The sequence below is a fragment of the Taeniopygia guttata genome, chromosome 4 (assembly GCF_048771995.1).
Source record: "Taeniopygia guttata chromosome 4, bTaeGut7.mat, whole genome shotgun sequence".
Lineage (NCBI taxonomy): Eukaryota > Metazoa > Chordata > Aves > Passeriformes > Estrildidae > Taeniopygia > Taeniopygia guttata.
This window is the reverse complement of record NC_133028.1, coordinates 69557501-69575305: the sequence shown is the minus strand read 5'-3', so window position 1 is coordinate 69575305 and position 17805 is coordinate 69557501. Positions and strand designations below refer to the sequence as shown.

General features: G+C 49.1%; 1 protein-coding gene and 1 long non-coding RNA gene across 2 annotated transcripts in view; one reads left to right on the top strand and one right to left on the bottom strand.

Moving 5' to 3' along the window:
• ADAMTS3 (ADAM metallopeptidase with thrombospondin type 1 motif 3) overlaps window positions 1–17501 on the top strand; it is a 56674-nt gene extending 39173 nt beyond the window's left edge. The window contains exons 5-22 of the mRNA XM_030272218.4: window positions 2705–2904; window positions 5013–5096; window positions 5201–5357; window positions 5918–6023; window positions 6410–6553; window positions 6962–7094; window positions 7608–7721; window positions 8362–8507; window positions 8886–9061; window positions 9936–10069; window positions 10476–10599; window positions 12031–12111; window positions 12760–12923; window positions 13036–13201; window positions 13623–13755; window positions 14128–14335; window positions 14456–14573; window positions 16102–17501. Of these exons, the coding sequence (XP_030128078.4) occupies window positions 2705–2904; window positions 5013–5096; window positions 5201–5357; window positions 5918–6023; window positions 6410–6553; window positions 6962–7094; window positions 7608–7721; window positions 8362–8507; window positions 8886–9061; window positions 9936–10069; window positions 10476–10599; window positions 12031–12111; window positions 12760–12923; window positions 13036–13201; window positions 13623–13755; window positions 14128–14335; window positions 14456–14573; window positions 16102–16670 (2957 nt within the window). The 3' untranslated portion in view covers window positions 16671–17501. The remainder of the gene's footprint in view (window positions 1–2704; window positions 2905–5012; window positions 5097–5200; window positions 5358–5917; window positions 6024–6409; window positions 6554–6961; window positions 7095–7607; window positions 7722–8361; window positions 8508–8885; window positions 9062–9935; window positions 10070–10475; window positions 10600–12030; window positions 12112–12759; window positions 12924–13035; window positions 13202–13622; window positions 13756–14127; window positions 14336–14455; window positions 14574–16101) is intronic.
• The window catches only part of LOC121469938 (uncharacterized), a 1946-nt gene continuing 1599 nt past the window's right edge, over window positions 17459–17805 (bottom strand). The window contains exon 2 of the long non-coding RNA XR_005980296.2: window positions 17459–17805. This exon is cut by the window's right edge and continues 192 nt beyond it. This is a non-coding gene — a long non-coding RNA (uncharacterized lncRNA).

Below are 17805 nucleotides of genomic sequence, written 5' to 3'. Positions count from 1 at the left end.
ACATTCTTTTCATGTCACAAAACTCTTGTGGTAGTGCTAGAAAGTCATTTGGCGCTTCTGGAGTAAAAGGCAATTTCAGGCAATTCTTCAAGAAAAGATAAGGGAGAATGTGTAACTTGCCAGGGTTTGGTTTTTTAAGGACCTAATAAATCAAAGCACACGAGTTCCAGCACATCCCAGAACCTCATGAGAACATCCTGTCATCGGATCTTTGACCTGACGACCTGGGTGGTTTCTGTTGCTGATCCCTCACAATTGGGCAGTACCGGCAGTGCCACAAAAATGTTGCATGTACGCAATTTGTGTGGAAATCACTGGGAATCATGTTGGAACTGTTTGGAATGTGCATTTGAACTAAATGATTCTTCTTTTCTTCGCTGTTTTTTCAAAAGGCACACTTCAAAATAAGGCTCAGGAGGCAGTGACAGGATGGACTGGCCTAATTTCCTTACTTTGGGAATAGCAGAATGGAATTTTTTAGTAGCTGCAGAACACGTCTTTCCCTGGGGACATTTTATACATTAACAAAGTCTTTGGAAAGGGATTAGATTGATCTCAATTTCTTCCACACTGGTTTCTCATTAGTTTCATTTTGAATTAGTGAAGGTGTGGATCTTCCCTAGATACTTTTCCTTGCTGTATATCCAGAAAAAGCCTAAATTAGGCAATTGAGCAAGTGAACATATAGGAGGAACATAGATAGATAGATACATGGATGAATGTAAGGTGTATATACATACATATTTAAGGAATGCTTCTATCACTAGCACAGAATTCAGCCCATGTATTTTACAATATAAAATAAGATGGCAAGAATCTCCCATGTGAGTGATGATGAGGGTTCTCTTTAGGTACACAGAGGGTTGGTTGATAACAGCATTGATGAAATTAGATTTGGGCAGATCTCACCTTTATTTAATAGCAGAGAAAGAGCTGTAGTTCTATTATTTTACAGTCACACTCTAGGAGAAGCACCTGCTGTAACCCAGAATAGCCCTTTCTCATGGCACAAGAGCATGGGCTGATCTGTTCCTAGCTAAGATCGGTTCCCGAGGTAAGATTGGGATGTAAGTGATGCAGGTGACTAGCAAATTAAAAAAAGGAAGAGGTAACAAACCAGCTAATTCCAGAATGAGATTAGGATGGATTAGTCTGTCTAGCTCAAATCCCCAAACAGCCAGACTGGTTCTGTGTGTTTCTTCACCATTGCCCCATGTGTCATCTTTCTTCCAAGTAACAAGTGATCTGACAAGAGGAAATGGCCTCAGGATGTACCAGGAAAGGTTTAGGTTGGACATTAGGGAAAATTTCTTACAGAAAGAGTTGTCCGGCCCTGACACAGGCTGCCCAGGGCAGCGATGGATTTCTCATCCCTAGAGGGATTTAAAAGCTGTGTGGATGTGGCACATGGGGACATGGTTTAGTGGTGGCTTTGGCAGTGCTGGGGGAACAGTTAGGCTCAATGCACTTAGACCCCATATGTTCTGTGAAGTGCTTGGCCACAGGTGCAGACTGCATCCTCTGAAACAGCAGTGGGCAGTACCTGTAACCCGGGATTGACCCTGGCTGTTTGCTCTGAAGTCACTGAAGTGCTGCATTGTGGAAAACAGACAGGAGAACAGATAAAACCCTCACATGACATGGTGTTTCATGGGCTGGGCACAGCAGTTAGGGGGAGGACCCACTGCCTGACTTCCCAGCAAGCTATGGGAAGTTGGCGCCGTGGGCACTGCAATGTGACAGCGTTCCAGCTGGGTTTCCCTGGGATGCTGTGCTTGGCAGCTTTGCCAGCTGGAGCGGTTTTTGGAATTGGAGTGGGTGTATGATTTTCCCACTGTTGTGCTGTCCCGGGGCTGGCATACTTGAGAGTGCCTGAAGACACAGGAAGGGCCGGTTTGTGGACTTGAAGCCTTGGCATTCATGAATTCCAGCACAGAGGAGAAGGGTTGGAAGTTTGCTGTCGTAGGGGAAAGTGCCCTGATACCATGTGCATGGAAAGCAGGAATGTTCTCTCCCCTCCATCCTGCATGGTGCTTGCTCTAGTTGGCTTCATAGGGCAGGGAGATCCCTGTATGTTTTGGGAAGAATGGGGGAACAGGGGTGCTCCTGATTGTCACAGGGACACAGGAACCATAGCACGCAACTCGCTGTGTGCACCACAAGAGGTTCCTCACTGATGTTCATTACTCAGAGATTGTTGGAGTACTGGTGTAGATTTCGGAAGAGCCTACAGCTGTGAGGTTTTACCTGGCAAAAATCCCTGGGTGGCATGTTTTGTTTTACTGCCTTGGATTTTATGTGAGGAGTAAGAACCATGATCAATTACAGACCCATGTGGTTGAATGAATTTTTTTATTGGTTTTCTGGTGATTGCTCCCAGCCCTACACTACAAGAATAATTTCTTCGGGGTTCCTGATGTATCTTATCCAGAGAAGTGGTAATTCTGTGGTTACCACAGGTGAGGATGCTTTGTGGGAGGATATTTCTGAAATGGAACTAGAATTCCATTGATCGTATAATGGAACCACAGAATGGGCTGGGTTGGGAGAGACCTTAAAGACCACCCATTTCCAACCCCCTGCCAGGGGCAGGAACACCCTTCCACCAGATCAGGTTACTCCAAGCCCCATCCAGCCTGTCCTTGAGCACTTCCAGGGATGGGACAGGAACTAGGACTGCACTGATGGCAGACTGTCCTTGCAGAGTCCCTCCTCGCTGGCCTTGGAGCACTGAGTTCCCTGCATGGCCACATTGAGCAGCAGCTGAACGAGACCCTGCGGCGCCGCCGCCACGCGGGAGACAACGACCACAACATCGAGGTGCTGCTGGGAGTGGACGACTCTGTTGTCCGATTCCACGGCAAAGAGCACGTCCAAAACTACCTCCTCACCCTCATGAACATCGTGAGTATCGTTTGGGAGCTGGAATGGCTGTTGGGGGCTCTTGTAGGAGCACCAGGTTTGGGAAGAATAGCAATGGGATCATTCTGCTGGAACTGCTGCTGGAGAAGGTTTTGTGGTTTTAAGATTTTCATTTCATTCATCTTTTTCACAGTAGTTTCCTTCCTAGGACACATTCGAGGATATTTCCAATAATGAGGAAATAGTTGAAAAATAGTAAGGGAAAAAAGTAAACTTGATCCATTTCTAGTAATTCTGAGCTTCTCCCACACAACACGGTTCTGGAGAAAAACTGATTAAAGCATAAATACATAGAAGAAAAGGGGTTCTGGACTCTCAATGGCTCTCTGACAGCAGACCTTCTGGTAATACCAGTAGATCTGTCTTAGAAACTGTGGGATCATAAGGTTTTCCAGGAAATAAAAACAATCTCTTAGGGATGAAGATGAGGGACTAATTATTCCCATAATGATTCCCATTAACAATGATTTTTTGGATGTAGGAATGATTCTTATATGTTTTACACTCTTTTATTCCTGGAATAATTTAAAAATTATTCATTGGATTTACAGAGCTTCTAAATTTGAAAACTTAGAATATGAGCAGAAAAAAAAATATTCCTGTATGAATTTAACCCAACCAATGTGATGTTTTCCAGCACATCACTCAGAGAATCATCTCCTTTTTCCCACATACACCATGGAACATCAACATTAAATCTCCATTATACTTTATTGCAGAATATTGTCCTTTTGCTTTTAAAACCTTTTCAGTGAGCAGCAGGGTTGATCCATGGCCCAGACCACTTCCATGTTTTTCCCATGCCTGCGGCTCCATCTGCTGGGAGCAGCTGTGGGGCCAAAGGCAGAGCGAGCTGACACCCTGCTGCCCAGAGCCATCCAGAGAATGGGTTAAAATAGGGGTTGGGGGGAAATCTTGAAGACTTGAAGCTTAAGGTCAGCTACAGGGTCCTTTTCATCTCCAGGGAAATCATTCCTGTGTCTAGAAAACTCCCCTGTTGTCTATTGGCACAAGGAAAGTTGTGAACATTTATCCTAGCCCAGGTCTTTGTGGGAGCAATGCTTTTTCATTAATGGGGAGAAATAAGACTTTAGGATGATTGCTTCACAGGACAGGCAGCCTGAGCTCTGTGCTCATTCTCTGTCCCACTGCCCTGCTGACACTGCTCTCAGCCTCAGGGATTTCAGGTTTAAACCATGGGCTGAAATTCTCGTGCCAGGGCCTGCAGTCTGGACAGCTCTCAGTGACCTTTTTCCCTGCGGGGAAGTTCTGTTTAGCCTGACTGAAAAATAAAACAACCCCTCTAACTCCTGCTCAAACCCACCAGCCTCTGAACAGGGGTGTTTATTTCTCACCAGTTGCCCATAATATAATATTTATTTTGTTTTTAGGGGAATGAGGAGCTTCATTGAGGACCTACGGATGTTTCACACTCTGGTGCCAGGACATTTCTCACCTTCCCAGACACAGGGAAGGGCCTCAAGAAGGACAACTTTTGGCCCATCTGCATAATTCTGTTTTTCTAACTTCCCTTCCACAAAGCCTCTTTTTAGTACAAAATTGACCACAGAATTCTAACTGATCTTGAAAAAGTAGGGCAGCAGTATAAGTTGCTCCTAAAAAAAATACTCTTCAAAACAAGAAGCACTGGAAGTGCTCCAGGCCGGGTTGGACAAGGCTTGGAGCAACCTGCTCTAGTGGAAGGTGTTCCTGCCCATGGCAGAGGGGTGGAAGGGGATTCTTCCACCAGAATGGGATGCACCAGAAATCAGTCTGGGATTCTGTGATTTCCAGTGTTTGTACTTGAAGTCTTTTTCCCAATCCCCTTTCCTTTGAGCTCTCATCCATGAAACATGAAGAGGAGGCTTGACATGTGCTTCCCAAAGTTCCATGTGAAAGGGGTATGTGATGACAGGAAGTGAATCGATACTTTACACTGAGCAGAAATGATCCGCGACTTGAATCCTCTTCTGAGGACAGTAGTGGTACAAGGCCTTGAAAAAACATCTCTGTGGCCTTGGAAGTTCCCTTGGTATCATCAGTGGTTTTTTTTTTTCCTTTTTAATTTTTCCTCTTTTTTTTTTCCTCAGGTGAATGAAATTTACCACGACGAATCCCTGGGTGTTCACATCAACGTCGTGCTGGTCCGGATGATCATGTTGGGGTATGCGAAGGTGAGCGAGCCCCTTCTCCACCCTCACCTCCTGGGCAGAAAATCCAACCTCTGCTGCAGTGGCTGCTTCCAGGAGCCGCTGGGTCTAACGTGTGGCTCTCTCAGTCCATCAGCCTGATCGAAAGGGGGAACCCCTCACGCAGCCTGGAGAACGTGTGCCGCTGGGCCTATCAGCAGCAGAAGTCAGACCCCAGCCACGCCGAGCACCACGACCATGCCATCTTCTTAACCAGGCAAGATTTTGGGCCCGCTGGTATGCAAGGTAATGCAGCTGACCTGGAGCAGAGCTCTGGGCTCGGTGTTTCTTGGCTGGCATCTGCCAGAAAAGAGGAAAAATTGGGAATTGCATTGTGAGCTCCCTGTCTTGTTCATTCCACAAGCTTTTTCAAAAGCAAGGAGACCTTCCCATGAGTCCTTGCCATTTATATTCAACCACAGATTGAATTTTTCTCTTGAGAGTTTTAAATAAATACTTCTTAGCTCTCTTCAAACTCCTGTGTGTGCAGGGATCACTGGGAACCTCAATGCACGTGGCATTCCACTCCCCTTTATTTTATTGCATCTTTCATCACAGATGTCCATTTATAGACATCCCAGCCACTCTGACACCTGCATCCATCCTCTGGCCTCAGGGAACTAATGATAATGGGCAGGAACTCCCAAGTTTGGGATGTGTCAGAGCTGGCACTGGTCAGGATGAGGAGCCAGGCAGGCTGCCCTGGCCTTAGAGTGATGTTAGCTTTTCCTGAGGAAGTTTACTGGGGGTTCTCATTTAAAATCCATGTGCTGAGCACAAGACTCAGCCCTGATGTCTCTCTGTAGGATACGCTCCTGTGACGGGCATGTGCCACCCGGTCCGGAGCTGCACCCTCAACCATGAGGACGGGTTTTCATCAGCCTTTGTTGTTGCTCATGAGACTGGGCACGTGTAAGTACCACTTTTACCATCAGATCACACCAAAATGCTGTGCTGCACCTCCTGCTTGCACCAAGGGTGTTGGATTTAATGGCTCTATGGAAGCTGTCCTGGTTTTATTTCCAGCCCCCTGGGAACGCAGTAGTGGTTGAAGCAATGGACAGACAAGTGGGGGAAGAAAGGAAGGGGAAGCAGGGTGAACTTGTTTTCTCTGGGGTGAGGGAAAGGTCAGGAAGGGACCTGGGAGGTCCAGGCAGTAATGACAGGAGCTGGTTTGAGTGTCCTTCACTGCCCTTTCCTCAACCGCTTGTGCTGGTGGGTCAGATTTGGTACCTCTTCCATAGCTTTTTCCTTACAGTTGTTTTTGCAGTAGCTCTGAGGGGGGTTCTTTGTTCCAGGCTGGGCATGGAGCACGATGGGCAAGGGAACAGATGTGGGGACGAGACGGCGATGGGCAGTGTCATGGCCCCCTTGGTGCAGGCCGCCTTCCACCGCTACCACTGGTCGCGCTGCAGTGGCCAGGAGCTCAGGAGATACATCCAGTAAGGCCTCCCTGGTGCAGCCAGCCTCTGATCCCTCTTTTTTCAGACCCTCTTTCCCTTCAAATCTCTGTTAGAAAAGCTCCAACCCATGAAGGCTGTGTCCTCACATGGGGCTGTTCCACAGCCCATCTGCTCGGGATGAAAAGTCTGTGGAATGACCCCTCTAACTCCAGTGGGATTTGGAATAGGCCTCAGATTGTCACAGAATCCCAGACTGGTTTGGGTTGGAAGGGACATTAAAGCTCATCTCATTACAAAGCCCCTGCCATAGACAGGGACACCTTCCACTAGATCAGGTTGCTCCAAGAAAGCCCCAGCCAACCTGGCCTTGGACAGTTCCAGGGATGTGGCAGGAATTAGAAGTATACATATTCTCATGGTATTTTTTTCCTGTGTCTCTTTCCATAGCTCTTATGACTGTCTTCTTGATGACCCCTTTGAGCATGACTGGCCCAAGCTTCCTGAGCTGCCAGGCATCAACTATTCCATGGACGAGCAGTGCCGTTTTGACTTCGGCGTGGGCTACAGGATGTGCACAGCAGTACGTCCAGACACCCAGGCAGAGGCACACAGCAAGGGACTGTGGCCTGACAGGAGTTCTTCAGTGCCACAATCATTGGAGAGAAGTTAATGGAGTATTTAAAGAGATCTGTAAAGAGCAGAGGGATATTTATGGGGGAAACTCAGTCCTCTGGGTCCTGTGGAATAATGGGAAAATGAGTGGCAGCATGGTCCACATGGCACAGACTGGTGAGAGCAATCCCAAGAAAGGAAAGGAAAACAAAATCTCATTTTTGTCCCACTTCTGGGTGTCTTTCCTCTTTTCACTAGCCCTGGACTGCAGGGGATGCAGGGAATAAGAACTGCCCTGAGGATGCCAGGCTCATTGGGGTGTGTGAGATAGAATCTATGGAGTGGGTTGGTTCTTTTCCAAAAAGTAGAAATAAAATAAAAGGTACAAATAAAGTGTAAAAAAAAAATACAAAAGTATTTGCTTATCCAAAAAGTATAAAAAAATCTCATGTTCTGCATTTGGTCTCTCTTTGTTTTTCAGTTCCGAACCTTTGATCCGTGCAAGCAGCTGTGGTGCAGCCATCCTGATAACCCCTACTTCTGCAAGACCAAGAAAGGACCTCCCCTCGATGGCACCGAGTGTGCCCCAGGAAAAGTGAGTCTGGCCTTTGCACTCTGTTTGTCTTGGGAAAAAGACCAACAGTTACATCCATCTGGGCTGAAGGGCACAGAGGGGAGCGGGGAATTGCCTGGAATTGCTGGGGTGAAGCGAGAACATGGGGAAAGCGGGAGCTGTGCTTTCCCACTGCGATATTCTGGGAGCTGTACAAGGTTTGCTGTAGCACATTTTGGGCAGAGATTCCAGCTGAGGTGAAACCTGTTCTGTGACCTCTTTGTTATGTTTTTTGGGTTCTGTCTCATCTGCAAAGTTTCTGTGAAGTGCCTTTAGGAATCCAGGGAAGCAGATGATGCTGTTACTGTGGGATGGCTGCTCAGAACTCACTGTCCAGACACCCTGTGGCAAATGTTAGTGTAGGCTGAGGATTAGCGGCCAGTTTTTCCCTTTAATATCCCCATTAGTGGGTGTCCTGCTGCCAATCCATTTTCAATTATAAAATTATACTCAGGTGCCTGGGGTTTATTTTTAGCAAATTCCCTTTATTTTGAAATACATGAGAGTCGCTTGTACAATCTGAATTTGCCCCAGGCAGCGGCAAAATGTTGCTGTACAGTGTTCATAGTTTGATTTGGGGATTGTGTCTGTTCTCACCTGTTTCCTGCCCCAATTCCATCAGTGGTGCTACAAGGGTCACTGCATGTGGAAGAACACCAACCAGTTGAAGCAGGATGGACACTGGGGACCCTGGACCAAGTTTGGCTCCTGCTCACGGACTTGTGGGACCGGGGTTCGCTTCCGCACGCGCCAGTGCAACAATCCAATGTAGGTGTAGGAGTTACACCCGCCTGGGTGTCCTCAGAGGGGCCACTTGCAATGGTATTTGGGTTTTGGGTGGACATTCTGTTCAGGCCCCTCGAAATGGGATCATTTTTGGAAAATTCAAGAAGTCCATAGAGTTACAGAATCCCAGATTGGTCTGGGTTGGCAGACACCTTACAACCATCCCATTCTACCTCCTGCCATGGGCAGCGACATTTTGCACTATTCCAGGTTACTCCAAGCCCTGTCCAGCTTGCCCTTGGACACTTCCAGGGATGGGGCAGCCACAGCTTCTCTGGGCAGCCTGTGCCAGGGCCTCAGCACCCTCGAAGGGAACAACTTCCCCCTGATGAAAATCTCTGGAATGTTTTCTTCTCACAGGCCCATCAATGGAGGCGACGATTGCGCTGGGGTCAATTTTGAGTTCCAGCTGTGCAGCACCGAGGAGTGTCCGAAGCACTTTGAGGACTTCAGGGCACAGCAGTGCCAGCAGCGCAATTCCCACTTCGAGTTCCAGGGCAGCCGACACCACTGGCTGCCCTACGAGCACCCTGACCGTGCGTCCTGCTCTGGGCCTTTAGTGACACTTGAAAGGGTTTGAAGCCATTCCCCTTGGCCTGGATATCTCAGGGACAGGCCCAGAACTCCCAGAAAAGCAAATAAGTTGGTTCCCACCCCATCCATCTATCCGTTTTCTCTGAAAATCAATAATTTTGCCTTAAATCCGTATTTTAATACCCAAATTCCCTGCTGTAACTCAAATTTTTCCATTTTAGCCCCAATCAATCAATTGCTCTCTTATTTATCCCTAAAATTCACAGTTTTGACCCTAAATTAACGCATTATATGTAAAAAATAGCAAACTTGCCCTAAATCCCTGATTTTAACCTGCATTTTCTCTACTCTGACCCAAATTTGCCCTTTTTACCACCAGAGTCCCAACTTTCCCCCCAGACTTGCTCCTTTATTCCTAAAGTTGACATTTTTATTCCGAAGTTGCAGAATTATGTCTCAAAATCAGAGCTCTTGCCCTAATTCCTCCATTTTCACCCAAAATCCCCCATTTCCCCCCAGGCCTCCAGTTTAGCCCTACAGTTCACCTTTAGGACTTCAAATTGCCTTTTTATCCCTAAAATGGATACTTTTTACCCCAAATGGCCACATTGTGTCTCAAATACACCAGTTTTGCCCTAAATCCCCATGTTTCTGTCCAAACATCCCCATTTTCCCCCAAAATGCCCCTTTTCCCAAAAAAAATCCCCACAATCCACACATTCCTTCCCAAACCACATCATTCCACTGCTCGGCCCCCATCCTCACCCCCAAACCTGCCTGTCCCTTCTCACTCCTCGCTCCATGGATGGGATGTTGTGGGGAACAGACCTGCACCACCATCCTCCATGCAGCCCTTTCTTTTCCTTGGCTCCACAGCTCCCAAGAGATGCCACCTCTACTGCCAGTCCCGAGAAACGGGGGATGTGGCTCATATGAAGCAGCCGGTGCACGACGGGACTCGCTGCTCCTACAGGGATCCCTACAGCATCTGTGTCCGTGGGGAATGTGTGGTGAGTGGCACCTGCTCCAGGGACAACTCATGGGAACAGCTCACAGGCAGAGAGAGACTTTGCAGATGTCTCTAAATTCCATATTTGCAGCACTGTATTCCTCTGATTCCTTGAGATTTAAATTAAATGAGAGAACGGCACAGACCTGTTCCAGGGAAATGCTCTGCTTGTCTTCCACTCATTGTTTCTTATCATAGAATCCCAGACTGGTTTTGGGCTGAAAGGGACCTCAAAGACCATCAGTTCCACCCCCCTGCTATTTACTTCCAAGCACCATCCAACCTGACTTTGAACACTTCCAGGGATGGGACAGCCACACCTTCTCTGGGCAACCTGTGCCAGGGCCCCAGCACCGTTACAGGAAAGAATTCCCTCCTAATATCCAGTCTTGCCCCTTTTTCTGCAGAAAGTGGGCTGTGACAAGGAAATTGGCTCCAGCAAGGCTGAGGACAAGTGCGGCGTCTGCGGAGGGGATGACTCCCACTGCCGGACCGTGAAGGGGACCTACACCCGCACTCCCAAAAAGCTCGGTAGGAATAACAGCTGCCTACAGCTGGCTGGAACTCCTGCTGCCTCTGGGGTTTGTGTGACACTCACAGACACGAGATAATGCCATAATCGTTCAAACCTTGGGAATAATGGATGTAGCAGCATCCCATGAGGCCCATCTCTCAGCCTGTTCAGGACAGGCTGCTGTCCATTGGCCCCTGATTGTGGATGGATATGGAAGTGATGGAGGTGTTCAGGGAATGCTGATAGATTTTCTCTAGCCTGGGTAATCTGGTCATTAAGAAGGCTAATAGACCTCTTTCTACAGGGAAACATGTAAGCAAGAGGTGCTCAAAAAGAATTAAAGTCTCTAGAAAACAGTTTCTGCAAGTACCCAACCTAAAATCTGGCCCGGATTGTCTGACTTCCATGGACTGGTCGTCTTGCCCAGATGTGTCCAAATCTCCTGTAAATGGATTTGTCTATTATGTAATTTATATCTTTTGCTTGTAAAGAGCATTTGGGTGACACCCAATCAGTGGAATGACCAGACTTGGCTCTCAGGACACTAATTCCAGGTGTTCTGTTTAAGGGAAGACCAGAGGAGCTCAGAGTATTTCCCTTTCTGGGACAAAGGAGGCTCAAAACATTCTGGTAAGTGCAACGGCTTGTAGGGAGAGAGGCATCCATGGGAATGGCAGTTCCTATCTTCCTGTGGACACGGACAGCTGTGTATGTCAGGGGCAGGACAGAGTGCCAGTACATCCAGTAGTCCCAGAATCCAGTGATTTTGCTTAATTAAATCTGCAGTTGTTAAAAAGAAAATAACAGGAATATGAAAATGCCATGCACTCAGAGAACTTAGAGGACTCTTGATTAAGTCTTGATCTGTGACCCATCCCTAGAAGGTATTCTAGTCTTCCTAATGGCAGTGCTTCCTTAATTTTACTCTAATTACTTGTGATTTGCACGGGTAAATAACTGAAATTGCAACTCAGAACACTTTTCTTTGGGAACAACTTTTTACTTTCGCTGCAGACATGACCATCTGAAAGGGCAATCGGTAAGTTCCAATCCAACAACCTGGCTGAGGACTGATTTGGGAAAGTAGTGAGAAAGACATGTGCTTGTGTTCTCGTGTGCTGAGGAACACAGGAAACATCTCTGTGCCTGAATTGTTGATAGATCCTGCTTGGAGCAGCCCGGCCATAAATATTAAACTGATCCCAGGTGGAAAGTGGCAAATCCATCTGTAACTGGTGTCCCTTCTCTCCCTGGAAGAGAAGAGCCCAGGGAGGGCCTGTCCCACCCGTTACAAACTGATTGGCTCCATGCCTCCTGGCCCTGCTCATCCATGGCTGCTGGATGCCCTCTCCTGCAAGCAGAGCTGGGGCGTGCCCTGCACTCCTGACCATGGCTGTTCCTTTCTCTTTCCCTCCCTGCTGCCTCCACTGACCCTGCACATGCCAAAGGCTACCTTAAGATGTTTGATATCCCTCCCGGGGCTCGACATGTGTTTATCCAAGAAGACGAGGCCTCTCCTCACTTTCTTGGTAAGTGTTTTTCTGCTCAAGTTTGGTACGAGTGAAATGTGGGCTTTCCAAATTGCCTGCTCAGGGCTTAGTCCTGCAGTCCTACAGCTCAGCAAACAAACATCTCCTCATGTGAATTCTCCAAAATATTAAACTGACCCAAACTTGCATGTGTACTAACCAAGGATTGTGATGACTCACATGAAAGTGGGAGCTGCCAGGATGAACCTAATTCGGTATCTTTTAATTATTCCTACAGTGCATTGCAAAAAGCTGTACAGAAGAGCAGTGGGTGTTGGAACTGAATGATCTTTAGGGTCCCTTCCAATCCAAACCATTCTGTGATTCCAGCACTTAATGAATTGGCTTCTAATTGAGACATCATCATGGTCATCATCATAGTCTCTGCTGTACCTGGCTGTTGAGGTGTGCTGTGGAAGCCCAAACCCAGGCAGTTCCACAGGGCTCCTATTCCTCAGCTCTTCACTTACAGATTTTAGCATCACTTACGGATTTTAGCATCTGGGACACACCTGTGTGCACAGAGCAAAGTAAAATGTGATGAAAATCTGTTTTTTTCATAATCTGATGGAAATACCCCTCCCCGTGCCACCCCGATTGCTGCCAGTGCGGGGGAGGCACGACAGGCTCTGCTCTCACTCCTCCCAGCAATCAAGAACCAGGCTACAGGACACTACATCCTGAATGGGAAAGGGGAGGAGGCCAGATCCCGATCCTTCATCGATCTGGGCGTGCAGTGGGAGTACAGCATCGAGGACAACACGGAAACGCTGCACACGGACGGGCCCCTGCATGATGCCGTGGTGGTGCTGGTGGGTGACCTGTTGAGCTCAGCCTTAGGGACTATCCCAGAGCCAGACCTTGGTGTCTGTACTTAGCAGAGGAATCAATACCAGTGCTGGGTTTGTGTTTGCTTATTCCTAGATCATTCCTCGGGAGAATGACACCAGATCCAGCCTGACCTACAGATACATCATCCATGAAGATTCGGTGCCGACCATCCACAGCAACAATGTGCTGCGGGAGGACACAGACACCTTTGAGTGGGCCTTGAAGAGCTGGTCCCAGTGCTCCAAACCCTGCGGTGGAGGTGAGCCAGGGATGAGGCACCTGTAACAAGGGACAAATTGCCAAGAAACTGGAGGAAGGGAATGATTTAGATTCTTGGTTTCCCTTTTTTAACAGCAGTTTGTTATTTTAGGGCTCAGGCTTAAAATACCTGAAGTGCATGATTGTTCCCAGGTGTCACACTTCCAGCCTAGGAAGAAAAAGGCTTCTTTTGGTGTTTAAATTCAGACCCCAAAGCTGCTTTGGATGCCCAAACTCAGGCATTGATGCTCCTGATCATTCCCTGTACTCATAGCCTGTCCATGGCTCTTAAGCAAATAATGGGGAATGCAAATACCAAAATACCTGTCCTGTAAACCCATTTACTAGGCCAGAAAACCCTATTTAAGCCAAACATTCTAACAAGGATCTGATTCTTCTCATTCCTCTGACATGTTTCCCAGGGTTCCAGTACACCAAGTATGGGTGCCGCAGGAAGAGTGACAACAAGATGGTTCATCGAAGCTTTTGCGAAGGCAGCAAAAAGCCAAAGCCCATCCGTAGGATGTGCAACCTGCAGGAGTGCACAGAGCCCCTGTGAGTGCGGCTGGGCACAGAGAGCAAGGATTATTCCTTCAGACAGGATAGCCACAGGCAGATCGGGTGGGATGAATTTGAGGGCATGCTGACAGCTTTCCAGCCGGCAGTTCCTGCATATGGAGGGGAGTTTCTACCTGTGTAAGCATGGATACTAATCTGATTGGGTGGTTGTAGTGTATATGTATATATATGTATATAAAAAATCATGGAATAGATTGGCTTGGGAGGCACCTTAAAGCTCATCTCTTTCCACCCCCTGCCATGGGAAGGGAGTTTTTCCACTAGATGAGCTTGCTCCAGGGATGAGGCAGCCACAGCAGGACAAAAAGGTTAACAGTTAATGATGTCTGAAATCATTTCCCTTCCCAGCTGGGCAGCAGATGAGTGGGAACACTGCACCAAAACATGTGGGAATTCTGGCTACCAGCTCCGCACGGTGCGCTGCATCCAGCCTCTTGCAGACGGCACCAACCGCTCCGTCCACGCCAAGTTCTGCAGCGGGGATCGCCCCGAGAGCCGGCGGTCCTGCAACCGGGTGCCGTGCCCCGCGCCGTGGAAAGCCGGGCCCTGGTCCCAGGTGGGCAGCGGAGGGTGGGGGCAGCACCAGCCTGTCCCAGAAGCCATGGCTGGCACATGGGAATTTCTGCCAAGGGCTGTGACACAGGATGCCCTGACCTGTGCCCTCTGTGTCCGACAGTGCTCGGTGACCTGCGGGGAGGGGACGGAGAGCCGGCAGGTGCTGTGCCGCGCTGGGGATCGGTGCGAGGGGGAACGGCCGGAATCCGTGAGGGCTTGTAAACTCGCTCCATGTGATGGTAAGAGAACGGCAGGAATGGCTGCAGGGGGGGGCATGATTCCTCCCTGGAGAGCGCCGTGCTGGCAGAGGGGTCACACACAGAGTGCAGATTCTCTCTTGCCTTCAGTCCAGCAGTCTCAGGATGTCACAGCTCCCCACGCTGGGGTCTGTCCTGTGCATGTGCACAAACAGGGTTTAACCACATTGGCCCAAGTCGTGTTGGCACAAACTGGGGCCGGAGGTGAAGGTCAATCCAAAACAAACCCTGCTTGACCTCTAAATCCCAGGGTAAGTTCTGCAAGCAAATACATGAACATGGAACCAAGAGCATTAATGAGGTTCCTGGGAATCCATGACATTGTTTCCATAGAATTTTAAACAGGTTTTGAAGCTTTTTATGACAACAATGGATTTCTTCCTTTGGATTATTCACTCTGTAGGATCTGGGGTTTATTGGGGTTTTAACTCCTTCGTGGTAGGATTTGGGGTTTATTGGGGCTTTAACTCCCTCGTGGTGGCCCTGATACTGCTCAGGAATCATAGGAAAAGCAGTCAGAGCTCCTGGCAGGTGCAGGTGTTTTCCCCAAGACCGGACAGCCGGGATCCGCTTTGGGTCCTTATGGAACCTGCTGGAAGTACAGAAGCATAACCCCAAACCTCCACACTGTGGGTGGAGTCGTGGAATCTAAACCAGCACAAATGGATACTCCAAAATGAACCATGAGAGGACAGGACCAAATAAGGGTCACTGTCACTATGGTTAGGCAAAAGGAATTGCAGCTATAGCCCAGAATTCCATGCTGAGGCTGGAATATCCTCACAGTGCCTCATGGAGCATGGGTATTCCCATGCAGAGCTGCTACTTTTGCACCAGGTTTGTCAGGAGCCAGCAAGGGTTCTGAGGAAGCTCAGCAGGATCAGGACAATTACAAGTCTATATTCCATAGAATTTGTTCCTTGAGACTGAGCTGATTTTCTCCCAGCCTGAGCTCAGGCTCCAGCTGATATTTTAAAGCAGGAGAAGGCAGTGGCTGGATGCATTTCTGGCCCATGGTGAGGCAGCCCCTGGAGGAAATCTTTCCCTGAAGAAAGCTGATTTTGGTTCAAAGCTTCCAGAAGAGCCTCTGGAAATTCTTTTTCTTGAGGAAAGGGATGTAAATCCCTGCCTTCAGGGCACCTCAGGTGTGACCCACTGTTACAGCTCTCCATCAGTTCTACAGTTCCATTTAGTCCCTGCAAAACACCAAACTTAATCTGAACAAAACTTCATCTGACTCGAACTTTTTCTTTTCCGGCATCTCCGAGGGCTATTGCTTGGGATTTAATTTCTGGGAGGGACGATTGCCTTGGCTTTAATGCTGCTGATGGATGATGTCCTCTCAGGCTGTAAGGGAAGGGATTTGGGGTGGGTAGGACATAGCCAGTGTGTGAGGGAGCTCTGGGAGGTTAGCACTGGGAATTGCTGTCTGTGCTCCTCTAAAGACGCAGTGTGCTCTTTCCCAAGTGCCCATCATTGGGTTCCCATCCCCGGGACATTTGTTTTACAGACGAGCCCTGCCTGGGAGACAAATCCATCTTCTGCCAGATGGAAGTGCTGGCCCGATACTGCTCCATCCCTGGCTACCACAAGCTGTGCTGCGAGTCCTGCAGCCGGCGAAGCAGCAGCTTCCCACCATCTGGAGGGGCTGGGACTGACAGGGATGCAGCACTGGATCCGGGCAACCTGCCGAGGGCTCCGACGGTGCCCACGCCCGCGGTGCCCGCCCAGGCTCCGCTCCTGCCCGGGAGCAGCTCTCCAAGCCGGCTGCCTTTGGAAGCACAGCAGCCTGAGCGGCGCATCCCGCCATCCAGCCCCGAGCCCAGAGGTGCCAGCATTCCGCACTGGAGAGTTCCTGTGGCTGGGAAGACTTCACGGCTGTTGGCTTTCCTGCACCAGTCCCCTGCCAACAGCAGCAGCCTCAGCTCTGGTAGTGCCCCGGCACTGGCCACAGCTCTGCCTCCGGTGCCAGCAGAGAAGATGGCAGCGGGGGCTCCTGCGCCAGCCAGGACCTCCGGGAAGGGTGAGGGGCGCACAGGGAAGCGATGGCCTCCGAGGGCTGCCCCCGTGGAACGATGAGGAGGAAGGCTTGTGCAGGACAGCCATGGAAAGAAAGGGGCTGTTTGGCACTCTGTGTGTGACTCCCTGACCTCTGGACACTGCGGAGCGCGCTGCATGCCCCGGGCAGGGCACTGCAGGGCACAGGTTGTCCCCTGTAAATACAAAGGACAAGAAGTGCTGGTTCACTTTCTGGTGCTCCCGGCCCCCTCCCACCCCTCATTCCCTGGCCAGCTGGGACAAGCAGAGGAAACACTAAAGGAACCCTTCTGGCAGTGAGTGGGAGTCACTGAGGGCTCCGTCCAGCTCTGGGCCCAAAAGTTGCCCTAACCTCAGCAGCCCTGTGGCTTTGGGCTCCGAACACCCCCACTGCAGGAAATGCCCCACTGCAGGCAGGACCAGGCATGGACACTCAATGAAACACTTGCCACAGACCGAATGAACCCTCAGGACTCGTGTCTCCCTGGAAACAGACGAGCACCATTTCTGCTGTTGGGTAAATTCAGGAAATCAGCATTATTGTCGGAGTTTTGTGCTGTCCCACAACTGTTTACCTGTATTGCTCCAGTGCCAGGTGCCGGCCATAAGTTCTGCCCTGTGAGCATTCCAAGGGCTGGTGTTTAAAGCAGTTTCAAGGTGGATTTCAAGGTGTGAGAGATACTTACATTTCCAGCGTGGATCAACTCCAAACCTCCCCGCCCACCATGCATCCGACTGCAATAACTAATTTATGTCCATCCTCACCTTGTCCCAGCCCAGCCGGCCGCGCTCCTTCCGGCACGGCGCTGTAAAGTACTTGTGTATAGGAGTGAGAGCTACAGATATTTATTAAAAGTGGGTTTCTTGACAGTATTTTGTGTACTACATATTTACACCGAGGGCAGGTGACTCTTCCTTTTGCCAAGATCAGATCAGGAGATGGAATTAAATGCTGTGTCATATGGATATTGAAGCTGCTCAAGCGCTGTGGATAAATTGTTGCTCTTATTCTTTAAGAAAAGGTTTTTTTATCACAGGTCTCTCTCTTATTTCTCAGTGGTCATCGAAGTTTCATGTGCAATTGCTGCTCCCCTGAAAGAAGTGCTCCCCAGGATGGAGCCACTGAATGCTGTGAGGGGATGGGGGCCCCAAAGATACAATTCTGGCAACATCCTGG